At 39.6% G+C, this 21,244-nt stretch overlaps 1 protein-coding gene across 1 annotated transcript; it reads right to left on the reverse strand.

The window, feature by feature from the left end:
• Positions 1-9,516: 9,516 nt before the first annotated feature.
• LOC149383707 (uncharacterized) lies at positions 9,517-12,913 on the reverse strand. Its single transcript, XM_089627887.1, has 3 exons — positions 10,243-12,913; positions 9,751-10,155; positions 9,517-9,524 (listed from the first exon to the last, which is right to left on the reverse strand). The coding sequence occupies exons 1-3, from the start codon at positions 12,911-12,913 to the stop codon at positions 9,517-9,519; spliced, it is 3,084 nt and encodes a 1,027-aa protein (XP_089484013.1).
• Between the last annotated feature and the right edge of the window lie 8,331 nt (positions 12,914-21,244).

Below are 21,244 nucleotides of genomic sequence, written 5' to 3' on the forward strand. Positions count from 1 at the left end.
CTTGTTTTGACTTAGCTTCCAGTTTAACTATTCCTACTCGATGTGATTCGTGACAGTGACCTCATGGATCCAAATGAACAAAGCTTGAGCTAAATGCTTGGACTCAAAAGTTCACAAACCTTTTCCAAGTTTAGCTTAATGTCAATTGACTCCACTAAAGAGTTGACACTGAAAATCTCTCGGTTCAAATGAATTTATTTTCTACTCAAGAATTCAACCTAATTGTAATGAGTGGATCCACAGAATATTATCAGTGTTTACCCTTCATGAATATCATCAGCTAGTCGGGATTTACAAAATTACCATTTTACCCTTCTAGCTGTTATTTCCTCAACTCCTTTGTCGCTTGTGAATAAGTTAGAAACAATGTATTGACGAGGAGCTAACAAGTCACATTGTTTCATCCAAAAGAGTCAGGACTCAATTTGGACACTGGCTAGTTCATTTCACACTCCAAGGAACAAAGCATGAGGTGATATACATTGCATTTCAGCAATCTTGTACATGAATTCCATATCTATGAGAACTTCACAAAGTTACTCATGACATTCTCACAACTTAGTACTTCACCAATAGGCCTTGTTCGGAATCACATAGTGAGTCCGAACTCTGACTTTCTCAAAATGAGAATACGTAAGGTGTGAAATGACATGTCTCATTTCAGGATTAAGGTAAGCACGATGCAATTCATACGTAGTGACTTCGAGACATAAGAGGTTAAATGGTTTGTTCTTATCTTGTCTCTAGAAGTGCACTGGTCAATTCAGTACCTTCGGAAGATACCTAGAAGAACTATAGAGTCTCCAACGCTCAATGCCTCATAACCAGACATCATAGATTCTTCTAACAATCATACTGAGGTCAATAGTCCTTTGACCCTTAGATTGCGAATATATTGTTTTAAGCAAACTACGAAGAGTTTGTTCATGCAAATCTACATTTCTCTCTTCGTAAGTTGTTTAGTTTGTTTATGGACTAAAGACTAAGGTTTTATCATAAAGCTTCAGACAAGGAAGATTGAATGAACGTTTCAACTTTTTATTAATGAATAAGCAATTACAAGCAAGAGTCTTCATGAGACTTTATTACATCAAATGTACAATATAAAGATTACAACTCTTCTTGTGGGCACCATTGACAACACATACCTCGGCCAATATCTAGGCCGTGAAAGGCGAGAAATTCTCCTCGACAACCCCACAGACGCTTCCGCGTACTCCATACTCTCGAAGATCTCGTACTTCATTTCGAAGATTGTGGATCATGGTGACCACATCGAGACCGGTAGTTAGAGTAACTCCCTGTTTGGGAGGGGTCACCTGTCGCATCTCATTGGACCCTTGACCTGTGCGGCGGTTCCCGTTAGTTGGGGCTGCCGGGGGATGTTCGGACAAGAGCTTAGTCTCTCTATCTTAGGTCATCGCCACGCTCGTTGCGTTGGGCGGTAAGATGATCCCTGAGATCTGGGCTTTCCGCAAAGATGGGCGCTCTTCTCGTGCCCTAACTTTCTATAACATTCTCCCTTTGACCAAGTCGGTCATGGGCTGAACGTCGGGAGTTCCCCTCTTGGGAGGCCGCATGTGCATTCCTCGTCTTGGGTAAAGGGTCCGAAGGACCGGCTTCATTCACGGCGAGGAGTTCCCCGCCCTGTGTGAGAGAAGTCTCGATATCCTCCGAATTATTAGTGCCCTCGTAATCTGGGTCGTGATCGCGACTTCCCTCATTGAGGTTCTCGAGATCCCCATTGGGGATTACTGTGTTATGCGTAGGTCGTTTTGCAGCCAGTCAGTTGTGGTACCTCGTATTCTTCGCCTTTAGTCGGCGGATATTCTCCTCCAACTCCATGATGCGATCATCCCGGTTATCTGGAGATGGAGATGGTGAACGAGTCGAGCTCTCTTCAGGGAACGACTCTTCGTCACCATGCGCTCGGGAGTGCAAGAAATATTTTTTGGTCCCAGTAGCTTTATCGGGGTTGTTAACGCCCTCAGAACGCTCGGGAGCGCAAGAAATATTTTTCGGGCTGTGTAAGTCGGAAAGTCCCCTCCTTCTAGCAACAAAATATTGTCGAACGAAATTGAACAACTATTAAAAACTTCAGGCGGTTCAACCCAAAGCCAGATCAATTGGCCTCAGCCGAGCCAAGGTGTGAACTCGAAAGTCTCGAGTTGAGTTTTCCTCCAGTCGGAGGGCTTCTCTGAGGAGAGAAGGGGTGAATAGGTGAGTAACCGTTTTTTTTGTATAAGCTGCCTACGTACCGTGTGCGGGATCATGTCAAAGCGTAGTGTATTTCTCTTTATTTGGCCGAAACTGTGAATTTGGGTTTATGAGTTGAAATTTTGGGGGTTTCGGATTTATGAAGAGGTTGTGATGAACCTTGGAGTTTGATGGAGTTTGATTAGTGTTTTGTTTGGCCGTGTGACTTGTTTGGCCGTGTGGTTTGTTTGACCGTGTGACTTGTTTGGTCGTGTGACTTGTTTTGGCCGAGTGAGGTATTGTGGCTGTTTTGTGATGTTATTTTCGAGCCTCGGAAAATGTTGTGTTCGTTATGAGTTTGAGTCGGAGTGTTAGGTTCGATAAGTCGATGATGATTCAGAAAATTTTAATTGACTTATTGGTTTGGCCGAGATGGTTTATTGACATTTTTGGCTTTGTTCTTGACGTGTTGGCTGAATGTATTGGCTTGGAATCTTAATTTGATTTATTGGCTTTACTCTTGGCATATTGGCTGATTTGATGTGTTGGTCGGGTTGGTTCCGGCCGGACTTGGAGTTGAATCATTTATTTTTCGGGACTTGGTCGACCTATGATTACGCTAACCAAATCTGAGACTTGGGATTTATTGATTTGACTTAGTTAGTGTGATTTGAGAAGTAGTGATTAATTGTTGGTTTTTTTATTTCGGTTTGAGATTTTTTGGTTTTGATTTGGAAATTGTTGTTTGATTAAGGATTAAGGTTCGTTTTTTTTTTTGTCAAAGTGTCGGGAATCTCTCGGATCTCGATGTGTGACCAAGAATTTAGATTTCAAGGTTTCGAGTCGGGAATTGGGATTATGAATTGACTCGATGCTCGTTTTTTTTTAATTTCCCAGCTTTTCACAGATCGAGTCGGGACGAGCAGGAACCGGCGTTATCGGAAGCATCGAAGCAGAAAACTAGAGAGTTCAGAAAAGAATAGATACCGGTCTAACTCGTGAGTTCGTCAATCGCTTTCTAGCGTTTAATACTCTCGAGTTAGATCGTAGATCTAATAATTTGGATTTAATTTAAATAATTGTGAATTATTTAATTAAAAGATGATCGGGAATTTAATTTTGGTTAATTAATTAGGAATTCTCGGTTTATATGATTTTGGATTATTTATTTAAGACTCGTTAAAAATAATTATTGGATTTTATTTTGTACCAATTCTTCGGTACGAACATGTACGAGTCTTAAATAAGTTTAATTTCCGAAAGACCGGGAAATGAGGGAATTAAATTCTCGATCCCCGAATTGACTCGCAACGAATCCCGACAATGAACTTTAAATTCTTCAACCTTTCCAAATCGAATAACTAATGAAGTTTCAACTTCGGATTTTAGTTCTCTCGACGCTTCAGGACTGATGGTGATTAGTGCACCTTAAATAACCAATTAAATACGGAAAGAATAATTACGCTAACAAGAGCTAATCAAAATATTGTTATTAACAAGATCTAGATTACTTAATTAATCAAGCTTAAGAAAAACTTCATCAAGCAACCATATCAGAAAAGGAGAGTTCAATAGAAGACTTACATATTAGGCTCAGGTACTGAATTCTTCAAGCTTTATTTTGAAAATGCTTTGCTCTTCTTTTGGCCTTCCTCTTCCTTTCAGCTCCGAAACGATCAGACCTCTGAACTTCACTCCTTGGACTCGTAGTGATGACACCAAAGTCTTCCGAAACGTAATCTTCGAGACGAGTAAGGAATATGAGTGGGCAACAATCTGTTTCTCACTAGATCTGAAACAATGTGTTTCCGATCTTTCTCTCTTATTTCTAAGAATGGAATTGAAGCCATTCCGATGGGAGGAAGATGAAGCAAAAATTGGCACACCCTAGGTATAGGAGGCCACAAAATTTGTGATCAAATTAGGTTAAATTTTGCTTCTCCTTAGCCCCTATTTATAGCAGTTAAAAGGAGATATTCTAGAATATTCTACAATATATTATTTCATTTTATTGTGCTCACACTTGTGGATTTAATCTCAGCCCTAGGATCTCAACAAGTGAATCCTACTTTTTCTCTCATCCGTCAAATCAGTATCTTGGATTTTATTTTATACGGTAGTATAAAATATTTTATTTGTTGAGAATATATGACAATAACTAATTTTCTATATATTATCTCTCTCCTTTATTTTAGCAACAAATAAATAAAGGAAAAATAAAATGATATATATATATATATATATATATATATAATGTATATATATTAGTTTTGAACGTACACAAGTTGCAAGGCAACAATACTTACACGTTTAAATGGCTTTATGTAATTGAATATTGGGCTTTCCAATTTTGCTTAGGCCCAATTGCTTTAAATCTAATTAATTATTTATTTACTTGATCCAACAATAAATAAATAACTAATTAATTGATTATTTACTTGATCCAACAATAAATAAACAATTCTACTATAAATATCTATTTAATTCTCAAAATACCCTTTTTGGAATTAATGATGCCAATCACTGTTACAGCTATGTGAGAAAATTAATAATGAAGTCATTATTATCAAAAAGTTCTTACTCGCCTTTATCAAAGCCGATTCGGGGGCGATGGACCTAGCAGTAGTAGCTTAACAATCGCGATAAAAGACAAAATATTCCTTTCTCTTTTCAAATCGAATTGTCTAGTCTATTTCAATACTCCACCATGTAATTCAAGACTGAACCTTTCTTTAATACTAGAATTATATTTACTCATCGTAATGAGTGTCCACTGATTTAGTCAGTACGTGATCATGACCCTCCAGGTTCTGCCCGTATCGAGATAGGTCAATTTGTTCCGTTATACCTTTCTCGTTACATATAAGCCATCAGCACCGTTGCTTCCCTAGCGAAAGATTCTTCCGAACATAAGCCAACTTCGGAAGTGCGCGAAATCAATCGATTCTGGAATTAACCCTTAGGTGAGAGAACATTAACATTCTTTCAGGAAGACTGGATTTCGTATATCTAAAACACTTTCTTCTACAATCATGTCCCGACTTCCTAAGCACTTATTTGATCAGCGTCTTACCAGCCTTTAACGTAGTGAGTCAAAGAAGCCGGTAACATGATCTAGAAGTCCATGATTACTTCATGATATTAGATCAAGCGTCATTGTGACCATCATAAGCGGTCTCGACTAGTACACCGTAACGGTCCTTAAACGATGCATCTATCCAAACCAAAGCATGTCCAGGTCGTACACCTTCTGCAAGTTTATAATGCTCCCACTCTGTGATAAACCCTCACTTATGTTCCACATATATGACTTTAGATAAGGCTTTCTAGGTGCATATCAGTCATCGACCATGTTTTAGTTCATCGCCCGAACTCAGATGCCCAACATGCGACTCAGTTTAATACGGAGACTATAGAATAATAAATGTTTGATAAATCTTTGGATTAAGATACTATTGCTTTCAACTCATAAAGATAATAAATGTCAACCTTTATTTTATTAATTATTTCAGCGAGAAGTTACAAATAATATCTTCTCGTGGGCAAGAATTCCTAACAAGGACGTGCTGAGTCTCGAGAAGTATGCAAAGTGAAGAAACTCTGTAAGTCAACAAGTTATCCGACGAACTATTCAGGGTAAGTGTGAAGATCTAAGCCAACTACATACCAAGGGAATAACTCTGTTTACGTGCATCGTTACGTGTTAGTAAACAAGAGTAGGAAAAGCCATAAAAACGAATAATCTCAAAGATTTAAGGCTTCAGCCACTTTTCTTGAAAACTTAGCTCGGGTTCGCCCGATAAGTTCAAACATAGACTTGTGAAATCCAGCCTCTGTTACGTGATATAATCATCCCTTAAGTTCCGCGCTTGACCCGTTAGAACGGGGTAGAGGTACCGGGAGTCACGTCCCGAGTCTTAAAATACTAACGAGCATAAAAAGGGAAATGAAATCTCTTTCAGGGTTTACCCTGAGTCGCTCTCCTGTAAGTAGCAGAGGTGTGTACTCTGAGTGCTGCAGAGTACCCTAACCCTAAAGAACTGTTGTATCGGTGGTACCTACCAGTCATTGACTTGTATTGAGGACCGTATCGGTCTGGATGACGCTGAGTGCCACGTACCCAATGAGGTTGTTTCTCGAAACGTGTGCTTACCGTCGGCTGGAGGTCCTGACGGAGGCTCACCGAGTGCCCGGTGTGCCTTGGGACTGCTTCGCAAAACGCGAGCCCATTGGCTTTTGGAGACTCAAGCGGAGGCCCACTAAGTACCCCGTGCCATAGTGAAATGGTAATCGCAAATCGAGAGCTCATTGCTGGAAAAGCTCGGCCGCACCGACGTCACGATGAAGATGGTACCACTAGTAGATCCCAGACAAACGATAAAATTCTTAGGCCGCCGGACGACTGCTGCTCGAAGTCTAAGGCTGGTCTCTTGTCTTTCCGAAGGTTATAGCGGGGGATGTATGTAACCGTACGGACGACAAGTACTAGTTAGAGTATGCAGCTCATGCTATAGAACTAGTTAGATTTGCATCGTGCATTCTTATGTGCTTGTTTGCACGTCACATAGTATCACATGGCATTAGACGCTTTCTTTTCTAAGTTAGACTCCCACTTACTGAGTCAATCGATTCATAGTTTTATGACCCTTGGTAATGTACAGAAGGGAGAGGCGGCAATGTAGATAAGGAAGCTGAAGACAAAGACCGGACGTGTATCTCTTGACCTATGGGCTAATGGGAACTCACCCGGGATCAACCTCTTCTATGATAGCATCTATATTTTGTGAACCCCTTCTGTAATCTATGCTCCTAAAACTATCTCCTGTAAATATACGCAAACCTAGGAGCTGATATGCATATATAAAGAGTCGTTATGAGACTCAAAGTTCAAATTGAGAAAAATAAAAAAATTTACACGGGTTTTTCATATAACCACTTTTGATACTTATGTATTATCGTTCTTAAATTATGTTTAATATAAGTATTTATGGTTATTATGTTTATTTATTTCTGAATCTGTTTGATATGGTATATTGATATGTTGATTATGATATGTGACGTTGGCCGCCGTCGCGGCTCGTGAGCCAACGGGAGCTCGCAGGTCGTGACAACGCTCGTGCGCTCCTTTTGAGGGGCGTGCCGTACTTGACAAGGAGCGGACTTTGAGTGCGCGTTCCTTGACAAGGAGCATGGTCTTGGACTTTTTAGGCCATTTGTATGGGCCTTAGCGGTCTTCAGTGATCCGGCCTGTTGGGCCTCGGGATTTCGCGCAAGTTGCGCGAAATAGGAGAGACTCTACTCGAGGAAATAGGGTCGACACAAGGACTCGTCAATCGGCTCGTGGACACGAAATTCGACTCAAGGAGAAAGACTCGACTCGAGGAGAAAGACTCGACTCGAGGAGAAAGACTCGACTCGAGGAGCTGAAGGTTTCGACACGAGGACTTGTCGGTCGACTCGTAGAAGAAGGCTTGCCACTCTTTAGGACCTCCGGCCTGACCATTGGCCCCTTGAGCGGCGTGTCTTCTCGTTGTTTTGGGTTTTTTTGAATATTATCGACAACAGAATACGCGAACCAGTCAAGAGGCAATCGATCATCTACTCGGGTTTTTTTGAATATTATCGACAACAGAATACGCGAACCAGTCAAGAGGCAATCGATCATCTACTCGGGCTTCCTCTCAGCTTCAAAGCTTCACTGATGTTCCTCGGTGAAGCCTGTGGTTTTTTATCCGTCTCTGGTTCATCTATGACCTTGAAAATTATCGGCCTGATCGGAGGACGACAGTGGCTCGACGGAGAGGAGAATGGATACCGATTGATGCATGTTGGGGATTCTTTTCTCCTATATGACTCCAATGGGGATCATTCAGAGATGCCATTGACGATCCTCGCTCGCTCTTCTATCTTTTCCCTCTACATGGAATAGTTTCGCCCTTTAAAAAAATGACATCATTTGATATGAAACGATGTTGTTTTAAATAAAATGACATCGTTTGATATGAAATGACACCGTTATAAACATTGTCGTTTGAAATAAAATGTCATCGTTCGTTTTAAATAATATTTATAAGCGACAATGATTAGAGACTTATTTTATTGGGTCAAAATAGGCCTTGATTACAGGTTCGGCTTGGGCCCAGTTCAAACATTCGGTGACAAGAGATCTGCAATTAAATTGTTGTCGACGATAAACAACAAACACAAAACGATAATTGTATGAACGGTGAGAGTGAGACACAAATATGAGAAATGGACTGAATTGCCCCATTTTTTTGGAGAGGTATGCATTTATGCCCCATTCTCTTTTTGTTTCTAAATGCATGCCCCTTTTTAGTGTAAAATTTTATATAAAAGTGGAGAATTTTATAGAGGAAAAGATAAAAGGAGCATAGAAGCCTACCAATCTCAAAATAGGGGTAGTATATGTCATTTTCTCCACAAATACAGCTAAAGAGTCTGAAGTGAAGTTTGAATTAAACAAAGAGTCAATGAACTATATGAGAGACCAATTATCGATGTGGTAAGTTTCCTCTCACCTTTCTTTCTTAGATTTCTTTTCGGGCACTTGACCAAGGACACCAAGTATGGCAATTGTTGATAGGACTGCGATGATGCACTAAATTGCCTAATTTGTGCTAATAAAATCTTATTTGAATATGTTAACTTATGAGTACAAAGTAAGGGAGGTAGTGGTAAATTTTCAAAATTTTCATGTTTGAAAATAGAAAAAGAAAATGGATTAAAAGTCAAAATGAAAGCTTTGGATAGTTTGAAGCAAAGTAGGCCAATCTCGGGAACGACACCAAGGTAAATCGAATTGAAATCGTAAAAAATAATTGGAAAGCCAAAGAGCTATATTGCTATTAATTTCTTCACAAAGAAAATCTTAATCAGTTCTCTGTTCTTCATACAATGTCATATGTTTTATTTAGAAAGTTGTTCTTTGAATTTCGAAAATAATTTCCGTAAAACAAAGCAAAACAAAACGTAGAGACCAACATCTTTTCAAGATCAACTCATCACATTTTCTTTTTTTGTTCAATAACAAAAAAACAGAAAACAAAGTTCTTACAAAACAGAAACTAAACTATTGACTTTCTCATTACCATTGATTAACTTCAGTTTCTCTGACACACAAGATATTTGCACCAACAACAAAAAAAAGTTCACTGTAAACAGCGGAAATAAAAAGTACAGAAATATGAAATTGCTGATAGAGCAAATTCTTAAATACTAAAGTTCAAAATCAAAGATATAACTGTATTTGTTGGACGAGGTTAAGAGACTGAACTGTATGTTTATTTCAGCTTCCAAATTTCAACCACCTGCAGAGATTAAACAAAAAAAAATTATGTCAAAAGCTAAATATTAGAGTATTTTTTTTTTTCATTACAAAAAAAAGAACAATAACATCAGTATTACCCCAGTGAAACATAATTAGGGCTTAAGCTTTTATATATATATATATATATATATATATATATATATATATATATATATATATATATATATATAATGGTTAATGAAGTAAAAGAAAAAAACACGACTTACCTATTTTGCTGCTCATGTACGCGATTTTGATACATTGTAGCTCCTTGACGGCTTTGGTGATGTTCATCCTCTCCTTCGGCCTCTCTTTTGAACATGAAACTCCGATTCTGAGGATTGAGTTCAAGCAGTTCCAAAAACTAATGTCCACATGGCATATCTTTGATGCACCGATGTTGTTGCGTTTATGGCTCGATTCTCTTTCCACTTGATCAGCATCAACCACCAAAGTTGGGTCCACTATCTGGTAAAGTGTTTTGGTTAATGACCTCTTAACAAAGTTGTGAAGATTGAAACTATCTCTGAACATCTCATCGGTGGGACGTTTTCCCGTGAACATCTCGAGTAAAAGGATTCCATAGCTGTAAACATCTCCGGCAATTGAAAGCTCACCGCCCATTGAATATTCTGCATATCCATTAATGTATATGCTTAATAAGGTATTTATATGAATAATAAACGTACCATATATATTACATAGAGAAGATGTTATACCTGGGGCAATATAACCAATCGATCCTCTTATCCCGATGGAGATACTTTGGGTAGATGAAAATAAGCTAGTAGGATCTTCGAGAAATCTTGCCAATCCAAAGTCGCCGATGCGAGCACTCATCTCATCGTCCAGAAGAATATTGCTCGGTTTTAGATCAGAGTGAACTATCGACATATGGGAATTGTTGTGGATATGATCAAGGGCGTTAGCAACGTCGATGGAAATGTTTAATCTTTGAATGAAATTCAAATGTCTCTCTTGTTCTGAAACGTGCACTTGTCTCGGGCGTAACCACTCTTCTAGACTTCTGTTGGTCATAAACTCATACACCAGAGCTTTGAAATCATTTCCTTGAAAGTCAATACTCGAACATGCGGTGATAAGTTTGACAACGTTCCGATGCTTAATGCTCCCCAAGACTTTACATTCTGACTCGAAACTCTGCAACGCCCTCGTGGCCTGAAGATTCAAGACTTTGACAGCAACCGTGACAGGGTTATTTTGAGCTACGAGATTCGCTTTGTATACCGACCCAAAACTTCCAATACCAATCAAATTTTGTTCTGAAAACCCAGAAGTGGCCTTCAAAAGATCTGCGTATGATACCTCCAAGAATGAAACAACAGACAGTGATTTGATTGAAATAATCCGCCTTGTTATTTTCCTCGTCCGATGAAGCAACCACGACAGCAGAGCTAAAAGTAGTAGTGCCACTATTCCACACACAATCGATAAAATCATCTTATCAGAATGTTTGTGCTTATTGTTCGGCTTGGATGGACATTTGGGCATATCTAATTCAGGTATACCTCCGCAAAGCCTTGAATTTCCTTCCATCCATATTGCACTTGCATTTGAGAAAATTCCTTTGGTGGGAATTTCGCCTTCAAAATTATTGTTAGCAAAAACTGCAATTTCAAGGAAGCGAAAATTCTCCATATAGATTGGAATCCTTCCGGACAAGTTGTTGTTAGCAAGGTTGATTCTTTCAAGTCCTCTGAGAGAACTAAAAAACTCTGGAATACTGCCTTGCAATGAATTATCGTTTAAATACAAGCCCTCCAAAACCTCGCACATGCCAAGACTTTGCGGTATATCTCCGGATAGCTTATTATTTGAGAAATCCAAATTGCAAAGATTTACCAATTGACCCACTTCGTTTGGTATAGAACCAGTGAAGTGATTGTCGGACAAATCTAAAAATAGGGAAAGAGATGATAGAACAACCACTTCTTTCGGGATGGGACCGGTGAGGTTGTTCCCCTTAAGAGACAATAACTCCAATTGGTTGCATTCTCCAAGGCTTGAAGGTACAACTCCTTGCAAGTTGTTTGATCGAAGATATAATCGATTGAGCAATGTCAAATTTCCCAAAGAAGATGGGATAGAACCAGACAATTTATTATTGCTTAAATAAAGCATGCCTAACTTTCGAAGTTTACCGATTGAGATTGGTATTGGACCAATCATTTGATTGTCTTCAATTCCTAACACTTCCAAGCTCACCAAGTTCTCGATACCAATTGGAATGCTTCCTTTGAAATGATTATCTCCGAACGTCATACGCCACAGATTAGTTGACAGGTTTCCAATGGATTCTGGTAATTTCCCACCAAAATTGTTATCTTCAATGCATAATACTTCCAAATTTGTGGAGTTGACTAAGGACGCAAGGAAATTCAAGTCATCGTTATTCGCGCTTCCAAGGTTGTTTTCTTGGATAGACAAGATCCGTAAATTGAGCAAGTTTGAGAACTTGGGAACTTTTCCGGTGAGGCTGTTAGTTGCGATCTCAAAGTGTTCGAGGTTTGAAGAATTTGAAAAATAAGGCACTGGACCACTGAACAAATTGGTATGGAATAAAAACACTTCAAGCTTTGGAAGCAACTCGTTGCCCAAGCGAGACGGGATTTCTCCATGAAGCTTGTTAGTTTGAACTGAAAAAAATTGAATCAAAGAAAGATTGTAAATCGAGGGAGGGATTTTCCCGCTCAAGTTATTCTGTCCCAAATCAAGATGCCATATCATTTTCAACCTCTCAAGGCTGCTTGGAATATACCCGCTGAGACGGTTGCGAGGAACTTTAAGCGCACTGAGAGTGATGGAAAGGTTGGCAATGGAGTTCGGAATTTCACCATGTAAATTATTCGAACCTAGATCAAGTAGTTCGAGATTCGACAACGAGCCTATTTCCGAAGGGATTTCTCCGGAAAGCTTGTTGTTTGCGAGGTGAAGATTTCGGAGTCTGAAACAACGTGAAATGTTGGTTGGAATTGTTCCGTTGAAGGAGTTGTCATCCATGTACAAAGTCTGAAGCCGATGCAAACGGCCAATCTCCTCCGGGATTTTGTGGCTAAAGCTGTTGTTTTTGAGGTCCAGAGTTCTGAGAAAGCTCAGGTTTCCGATAAAGGGAGATAAACGGCCGCTGAGTTGACTCGAATTGATTAGCAAACCAATGACCCTTTGGTGGCGATGACCACATGTGATTCCAGGCCATTCGCATAAGTGTGTGGATTTATTCCACGTGCTTAGAGCTCCGAGGGGGTCGATTATGTTTGCCTTTAATTCCAGCAACGATATTTGGTCTGTTTTGTTTCCTCCGGCCGAAGTGGCGGCAACAAAAGAACATAGCGAGATGAATAATAGCCTTGCAGCCCTTGAGAGCTCCATTGCTTGATGTCCAAGCAACTGAGAGAGAGAGAATTGAAGAGAGTTTGAGAAATTAATGACTAAAGTTTCTCCTTAAGTTTGAGATTATAAGTATGGATCAGTTAAATTCTTCCCCTGTTTCGCCCTAATTTTTACACGCATTTTATATATGAATGTTATGTATTTTGGATTTTTATTTTCGTTATAAAGCCAAATGGAAGGCAAATTGAAACCAAACAAAGATATTCTATAACAAGCACACATTAAGAGATTTGGAGCATAAACAATTATGGTCTTAAAATATTAACTAGTTTCTATTTGGCTAACGTTTACGAGAGAGTTTGTGATTTGTTTTTTCTCAACTATTACACTGGTTTTTGGATAAAAAAACAGAAAATTAGGAAAATAACTAACTTAAACGTTTGACATTGTTAAATAGCCAACATTTGATAAATCTTAAGTAAATAATCACTTTCATATGTAAATCTTATGTAAATAGTCAACGTTTGGTATATGAAAGTGGCTATTTACATAAGATTTACATCTGAAAGTGGTTATTTACCAAAGATTTACGAAACATTGTCTATTTAGCAATGTCAAATGTTTAAGTTGGCTATTTTCCTAATGGACCCTAAAAAATAAGGTTATGTAGTTACTAGCTATATACAAACTCAAATTTTGATAAATAACACCAATATTTGGTTTATTTGAAAAAGTTATACAAATATCCAAAATATAACAAAAAATTTATAAAGAAAATAATTTGGCACATAAGATTTTGTGGTTATATTCCAAACATATTTGAAGCGTTAGCTAAATTACAATCTCGACGTTTGTAGTAGTTTAATCCGTACAATTTTTCAAAATTAAAAAAGGAGGCGAGTTTACCTGGTTGGAAGTTATCAATGACCGCAGTACATCTGAGAGATCACCCAAAACTGATGGTATTATTAACTTGAAGGTAACAAAGAACGATGATTTGATTTTTGGATGATTTTTGAGGATTTGTAAATGTGTCTGTTTAAAAAAAAAATGTGTGTTTTTTGTGATTTCTGGGCAGTGACAGTCTCAAGTTTATGAAATATATTAAAGACCAACAAGAGAGAAGCGAAACGGTCTATAAATATTATAAGACAAATGAAGTAAATCATAACACAAGTGTGAGGATTATATTACAAGCAATGAAAGTCAGTCTTCGCCTCGAATTTAATGCACAAAGAAAGTAGCTTTTGACATGACATGGATTTTATCTTATTGAATTCCATATGGTTGAGAAGATAATCATGGAAGTCAACAACGAATAATGTACGAAGTAGTCAACTTGTGAAAGTTTGGATATATTTGATTCAAAAACCAAAAGGTCAAAAGTAAGGCAAACTGAAACCACGTATAAACACATTTTTTTCATCTTAGAAAACTCTGACTTGGAACGGTAAAATAAAGTTCTCACATAGGGTTGATAGCAAAATAGAAAACTAATATAAAAATATAATAAATAATTAAATCTAACACCATTTCGAGCCCATATCAAATAATATCTAACTCCATATGTTTTGCCAAATGACTTAGTAGTAACTTTGGTCTATGTTATGCCGTTATTTTTCAAAAAATTTAATTTGGCAAAAAATACTACTAAGTCATTTGTACAAACACAATTTTACCTTCAACAATTAATGTCAACAATTTATGACATAAATGTCAACAATAGATGTCGATTGTTGACATTTATGTCAACAAATAGAGAACTGTTTTAAAAAAAAAAAAAAATAGAGAACTCAAAACTCAATATGTGCAAGTTCATTCATCAAAGTAAGTAAAGATACTAAGTTACCAAAGAGTTTCTCTCTCATCTCTTTCCTCTAGGGTTTCAAAACATAAAACACAGCAGCCGCCACTCTTCCCCTGGGGCTAGGTACGGGCAATGGCCTCTGCCGCTCGCCGTCGTGCCTTCGGCTCTGGGGGTGGAGATATAAATAATGAAACGCCACCGGTGTGAGAGAGTCCTATCGAAGCTTGACAGAGGAGAGGCGGTGGGAGCTTGGCGAGGCGTCGTCGATCGCGGATCCTCGGTGGCGATGCCATGGCCGGAGGCGGCCATGCGTGGTGGGTTGTTGGCGTTCATGGTGTGGCGCGGGCGATTCGACGGCGCGGATCTCTTCCCAGATGTCGTCGAAGGACATGGCTCCTTGGAGAAAGTCGAGGCCGGCCTCGAGGCGGAAGAAGCCGATGAAGGATTGGTCGGGGGAGACGGAGAGGGGTCGGATCTCAGCTTCGAGGACGGTATCGAGGTCAAAGTGTTTGTCGGGGAAGCGTTCGAGGCAGTCGTTGCTCTCGCAGAGTCTTCTCCACTCGGCCGAGCCGTCTCGGATGAGGCCGTCGAAGACCGACCTGATGGGCATGGCCACTGGGCTCGACTGCAGCCAGTCCGCCACCACCGCCATTTAGCCGGAGCTGCGGTATGGTCTTCGGTGACGGAGCGGCGACGATCTTCGGTGGCGGAGCTGCGGTGTGTCTCCCCGGAGGCGGTGCGGCGACGATCCTCCGTGACGGTGCTGCGGCGTGTCTCCCCGGAGTCGGGGCGGCGACGATCCTCGGTGACGGAGCTGCGGCGTGTCTCCCCGGAGGCGGTGCGGCGACGATCCTCGATGACGGAGCTGCGGCGTGTCTCCCCGGAGTCGGCGCGGCGACAATCTTCGACGGAGCTGCGGCGTGTCTCCCCGGAGTCGGTGCGGCGACGTTCCTCGGCGACGGAGCTGTGGCGTGCCTCCTCGGAGCCGGTGACGGTGTGGCGCGGTTCCTCGACGACGGTTTCTGCGAGGCAAAGGTTCATGTCGAAGGGGACAGAGCGGTTTGGTGCAGCGGCTACTACGCTGTGGAGTGGCTCCTCGGCGACGGAGTTTCTGCGGCGCGGTCCCGACGATGCAGTGGCGTGGTTCCTCGGCAACGGGGACGATGAAGCGAGGCTCTTCGGTGTAGGCTATCGATCTCTGGTGGCGGGTTTAAATTTTATTTTGTTTTTTTTTTTTGCTTTAAAAATATTTGAGACTCGATTATTTTGTTACAGCGTTTTGTCTGGTTTGGTTTGTTTTGGGGGCGGATTAGCCGTCGTCCACTATCCCGATGTGGATTTCCTGTTAGGTTTTAATCTATGCAGGTTGAAGAGCCACCCTTTTCGCGGTTATCGGACCAAGTTTGGTTGGATTTTTCCATCGCCAATCTTTGGGTTTTTTAACGAGCCTCTTGTGTGCTCTATTGGTGCTTGTAATTCTTTCCGTTGTCGGAAGTTTGCACATATCGTACTTTTACCGGATTTTAGTGTTAGATTCACCTCGACTTAGGTCTTGGTAATCCATGTACTATGGTGTTTTTCTCCTGTATTGATAGGTTTTTTATCCAATTTTAATGGAAAATCCTTACTATTCAAAAAAAAAAATAGAGAACTCAAAACTCACAGATGTCAACAATAGATGTCAATTATTGAGATTGTGTTGATGATAAAATTGTATTTGTACAAGTAGTTTATTAGTATTTTTGGCCAAATTTTGACTTTGATGGGAAATTGAATTTTTTTTTTATTTTTTTTATCAAATGGTGGTAATTGAAAGCAATTTCTTATAAGAATATCCTATATGTTCAAATAATTTTGGAATCATATCGATAGTTCAAATAGATGCCGGCTTCGAACATAGAAAAAAGAACATAAAGATAATATTGCATAACTACTACCCAAAATCTCTCTCTGATATTATAAAATCATAATTTAACCAAGTTAGACTTATCAAAAGAAATAATTTGCTTTAATTAAGAAAAATAATATTTTAATTTATAGAAACGAACATTGGCTTAAGCAATAAGGTTAATTCTGAATAAATAAATAAATAGGCAATAAGGTTAAATTAGATTTTCTTGTATGCTGAGAAAATGGAGTAAATGGTCTGAGCTTTTTGACGGGATCAATTCAAATCAAATTTCCATTATGACATAGGTCTTTTCCTCTAATTTAATGCATAGAAAAAAAGCAGCCAATAAATCAAGCATCTTGATAGCATTTATTGGGATTGCTTTTAGGTCGTTTGAGAAGGAAAACCACATACCAAATAAAATTTTAAGAAAATTGCTCGTTGGAAATGGACATATAAACCAAACACTCAGACTGATAATTTGAATAAGTAACCTAAGATGCACGTACAACTCAAATGAGAAACAAAAAGATCAGACACTTGTTACAAGAGCGAATTCTGAAATATAAAAGCTAAAAATTATGGTTCAAATACAGTAATAATATTTATTATTGTTGGAGTTTTTAAAACTGGAGCTCGAAAGAGTGAATATTGTTTTCAGTTCAGTTTCCAATTTTCCACCACCTGCAAATATGACCAAAAAAAAAAAAAAAAGCGTAACTCACAACAGAGTGGTTTCTTCATTACCAAAGAAAACCAAAATCCTTAATTACTATACTAGTGATTTACCTATCTAGTTGCTCATGTATGTGATTTTGACATGTTGTAGCTCCTTGACGACTTCGGCAATGTTTATCCTCTCATTCGGCCTCTCTTCTGACAAACGAAACTCCGATGTTAAGGATTGACTGCAAGCACTTCCAAAATCCCTCTTCTTTGACACCTCGTATCTCTGATGACCAGCGTTGTCATCGTGGCTCTCTTCAACTTGATCTACTCTGACCAGCAAAGCCGAATCCACTATCTCGGAAAGTCTTTTGGGTATGACCTATTAACGAAGTTATGATTATTGAAACTGTCTCTGAACATCTCATCAGTGGGTCATTGTCCTGTGAACATCTCCAGGATTCCATAGTTATAGACGTCTCCGGCTCCAAAAATCTGACTTCCCATTGAATACTCTACATATTCATTACCAACTACATTCTTAATAACATGTTCAAACGAGTCACAAATCTGCCAATAAATTAAATAGCAACATACTTTTATTATATTACATGGAATATTATTTACTTGGGGCAATATAGCCAATCGAACCTCATATCCCCAGAGAGATACTCTGATTAACTGAAAATTGTTGAGAAGGGTCTTCGAGAAACCTTGCTAATCCAAAATTACCCACATGAGCAATCATGTCACTGTCCAGAAGAATATTCCCTGGCTTCAAATTAGAGTGAACTACTAGCACGTGAGAATTGTTGTGAAGATGATCGTTAGCATGAGCAACGTCAATGGCGATGTTTATTCTTTGAATGAAATTCAAATGCTTCCCTTGTTCCGAACTCTGTGCGTGTCTCGAGTGCAACCATTCTTCTAGACTTCCATTGATCACAAACTCGTAGACCAGAGCTTTGAAGTCGTTTCCTTGAAAGTCGATACTCGAACACGTTGTGACGAGTTTGACGATATTTCGATGTTTAATGCTGCCCAGGACTTTACATTAAAAAATGAAACTCTTCAACGCCCTCGAAACTTGAAGGTTCGGAACTTTGATGGAAATTGTGAGAGGGATATTTTGAGTTAGAATATCCGCTTTGTAAACCGACCCAAAACATCCAGTGCCAATCAATTTCGTTTCACAAAATCAATCAATGGCCTTTAGAAGATCTGCATACGATACCTCCAAGAATGAAACACTGAGTGCTGATTAATTTACAGCCTTTCTTGTTCTTTTCCTTGTTCGAAGAAGCAACCCCGACAACAGAGCTAGAATCAATATTGCAACAAGTCCGCTTACAACTGACATAATTAGCTTAAAGGACTGTTTGTGCTTTTTGTTCGACTTGGGAGGGCATTTACGCAAACCTAATTTAGCTATGCCTCCACATAGCCTTGAATTTCCCTCAACCATGAAGGCACTTGCGTTTGTGAAGATCCCTTTGTTGGGAATTTCGCCTTCAAAATTATTGAAAGAAAAGTTTACGCGTTCTATTAATAAATATAAATTCCTCAAATCTATTGGAAACTTTCCGGACAAGTTGTTGCTAGAAAAGTCAATCTCCATAACTCCCTAAGTGACTAATAGACTTGGGAATACTCCCCCGCAACGAATTTCCTTCTAAGTACAAGTACTTCAAAACCATACATATCCCAAGACTTTCCGGTATTTTTCTGGATAGTTTGTATTTTGACAAATCAAAAATACCAAAATTAACTAACACTAGGACAAAAACAGTCATCCGGCGCGACAATTGTCGCACCAAATACTTCATATGCACCTAATAATTTATTAGGTGCGACTTAAAAGCCTGTCGCTAAAGGAATTAGGTGCGACATGTCGCACCTAACAATCATACCTTTAGGTGCGACATTTTCAGGTGCGACATGTCGCACCTAATGCTCAAACTATTTTCCTGCCAAATTTATAAAAATTTGCTGGTAATTCATATCGGGTGCGACATTGTCGCACCTAATACCCTTCCCACCATAATATTCGGTGCGACATGTCGCACCGAATATGTTATTTTTATTAAAAAAAACTACAAAATTAGAAATTAGAAAATAAAATCAAAATTCATTTAGAATTAAATAAAAAATTACAAAATTCTAAATTAGAAATAATATTCTGAAAATATAATTCTTAACTAAAAATACAAATTCATTCTAAAAAATCGAAAACATGAATTCCTAGTTTTTTTTCCTATACAACTTATCGATAGTAGAATTCCCTCTACCGAATAAGTTGCAAGAACTTCGGGAACCGCTTCCGCGTCCTCGTCCACCGCTGCCTGACGCGCTGCCGCTCGTTCCGCCGCTTCCGTAAGGACGGTCTCGCAGAAAATCCATAGAACCAGGCGTAGAACCTGGCGTGGAACCTGGCGTCTGGTGATCAGTGCCACCTGGTTGCGGTGCAGGCGGAGGTTGTTATGCATCTGGGTTAGGAAGGCGATCTGTTGTCGCATCTCCTGCAGCTCGGCCTGTTAGCATCCATCTGAGCTCGCATCTCGGCAACCAATGGATCGGTCTGAGATGACGAACTTGATGAGCCTCTATTGAGCACTTGGGCAACACCCAACGATGACCTTGAGATCGAAGGCCCTAAACCGACTTCCCAGTCTCTGCGTACTCCTAAAACGTCACGCATCGCGTACATCTCTGCATCTTCTTGGGAGATCACGGTGTTTCGCTCCTCCGCTTGCCGCAAAATATCTATCGTCTGGGCGGTGATTTTATCCTTAAAAAAAACCACAAAAACTTATCAGATAAGAATAATTTAAGTAATTAAATATGGTAAATAAAACAAATAACTTACAAATTGCGATTTCGCGAAGTCCGTCCTCCACGATCCCTTGGCGTCATGGTGTTTTTCTGACCATATCGCCAAAGCCGAGCCCATACTCCCATCTTCCATTCGCTGTAATTTTTCAACATTAAAATATGAATCACATATATATTGCATATTAATATTAAGCGACTTACATTCCTCGAGCGATGACCAAAAAAACTAAGCGACCCTTGGCTCGCCTTCGTCTTCTTCTTCTTCGAATTTTTCCGGTTGTGGACAGACTTTGCATGCGAGACATAAATTCATTAAGTTCAATAGTAAGAAATTCAAATATACATCGGAAGTTCAACTCATACCTTATGCTCCGGCGAGTCGAACGTCTCTATTGCCTTCAACCAGGCTTCCTGGTTATAGCCTTCGGGAGTTTCGTTTTTAGCGAGATCCTTACTCCCGCAAAATATCTTGAAGAAGAGCTGCGACAACCTCGACTTTTGGCCACGGCGCATCCTCTTCGCATCGCGAATGATAGCCACATCAATCTCGGTGCGAATAGGATCTGCAGACACAAGCTCGCCAGTGTCGGGATGAGCGTAAACGAAGCGGTACTCATTATGAATCGAGTTCATAAGAGCCGCCACACTCTGCGCATGCACATGATTCCAGTCTGGGAGGTCGATTGGAATGGTACTCTTGATCAGGTTTTCCTAATCGGTTTTGGAATGTCCCGATCAACGGATTTTGCTCCCTGACGTCTTGGTAGAACACCTGTTGTGTCTGATCGTAGCGAACTATGTTCGCTCTAGGGGTCCCAACACTAGCTCTCGCAGAAACGAGGCCAGTCGTTGGTCCCCGCTTCTTCCTCGGCATTTGTGGGGGATCACGATCTCCTCCTGATGGGTCCTGACCTGAAGTAGACATCCTGCAGAAATTCGTTAAAATAAATTGTCGAAAGAGTAAATTTTTTGACAAATACGTTTTATTCTACCAGAAATTCAGTAGAGTTTCCCCTATAATATTGACTAACCAAAATCTGCAATTTAAAAAAAACCACATATTTAACGAACCAAGACTATCCTATTCATATATATTACTAATTAATCTATCTAAACATGTTACTAATTAATTAATCAAATTTTCAACAAATTGCAATCAAATTAAACAACCAAT

This window comes from Urtica dioica, chromosome 10, assembly GCF_054948205.1.
Source record: "Urtica dioica subsp. dioica isolate 48M chromosome 10, U.dioica_male_clone48M_v1_H2, whole genome shotgun sequence".
Lineage (NCBI taxonomy): Eukaryota > Viridiplantae > Streptophyta > Magnoliopsida > Rosales > Urticaceae > Urtica > Urtica dioica.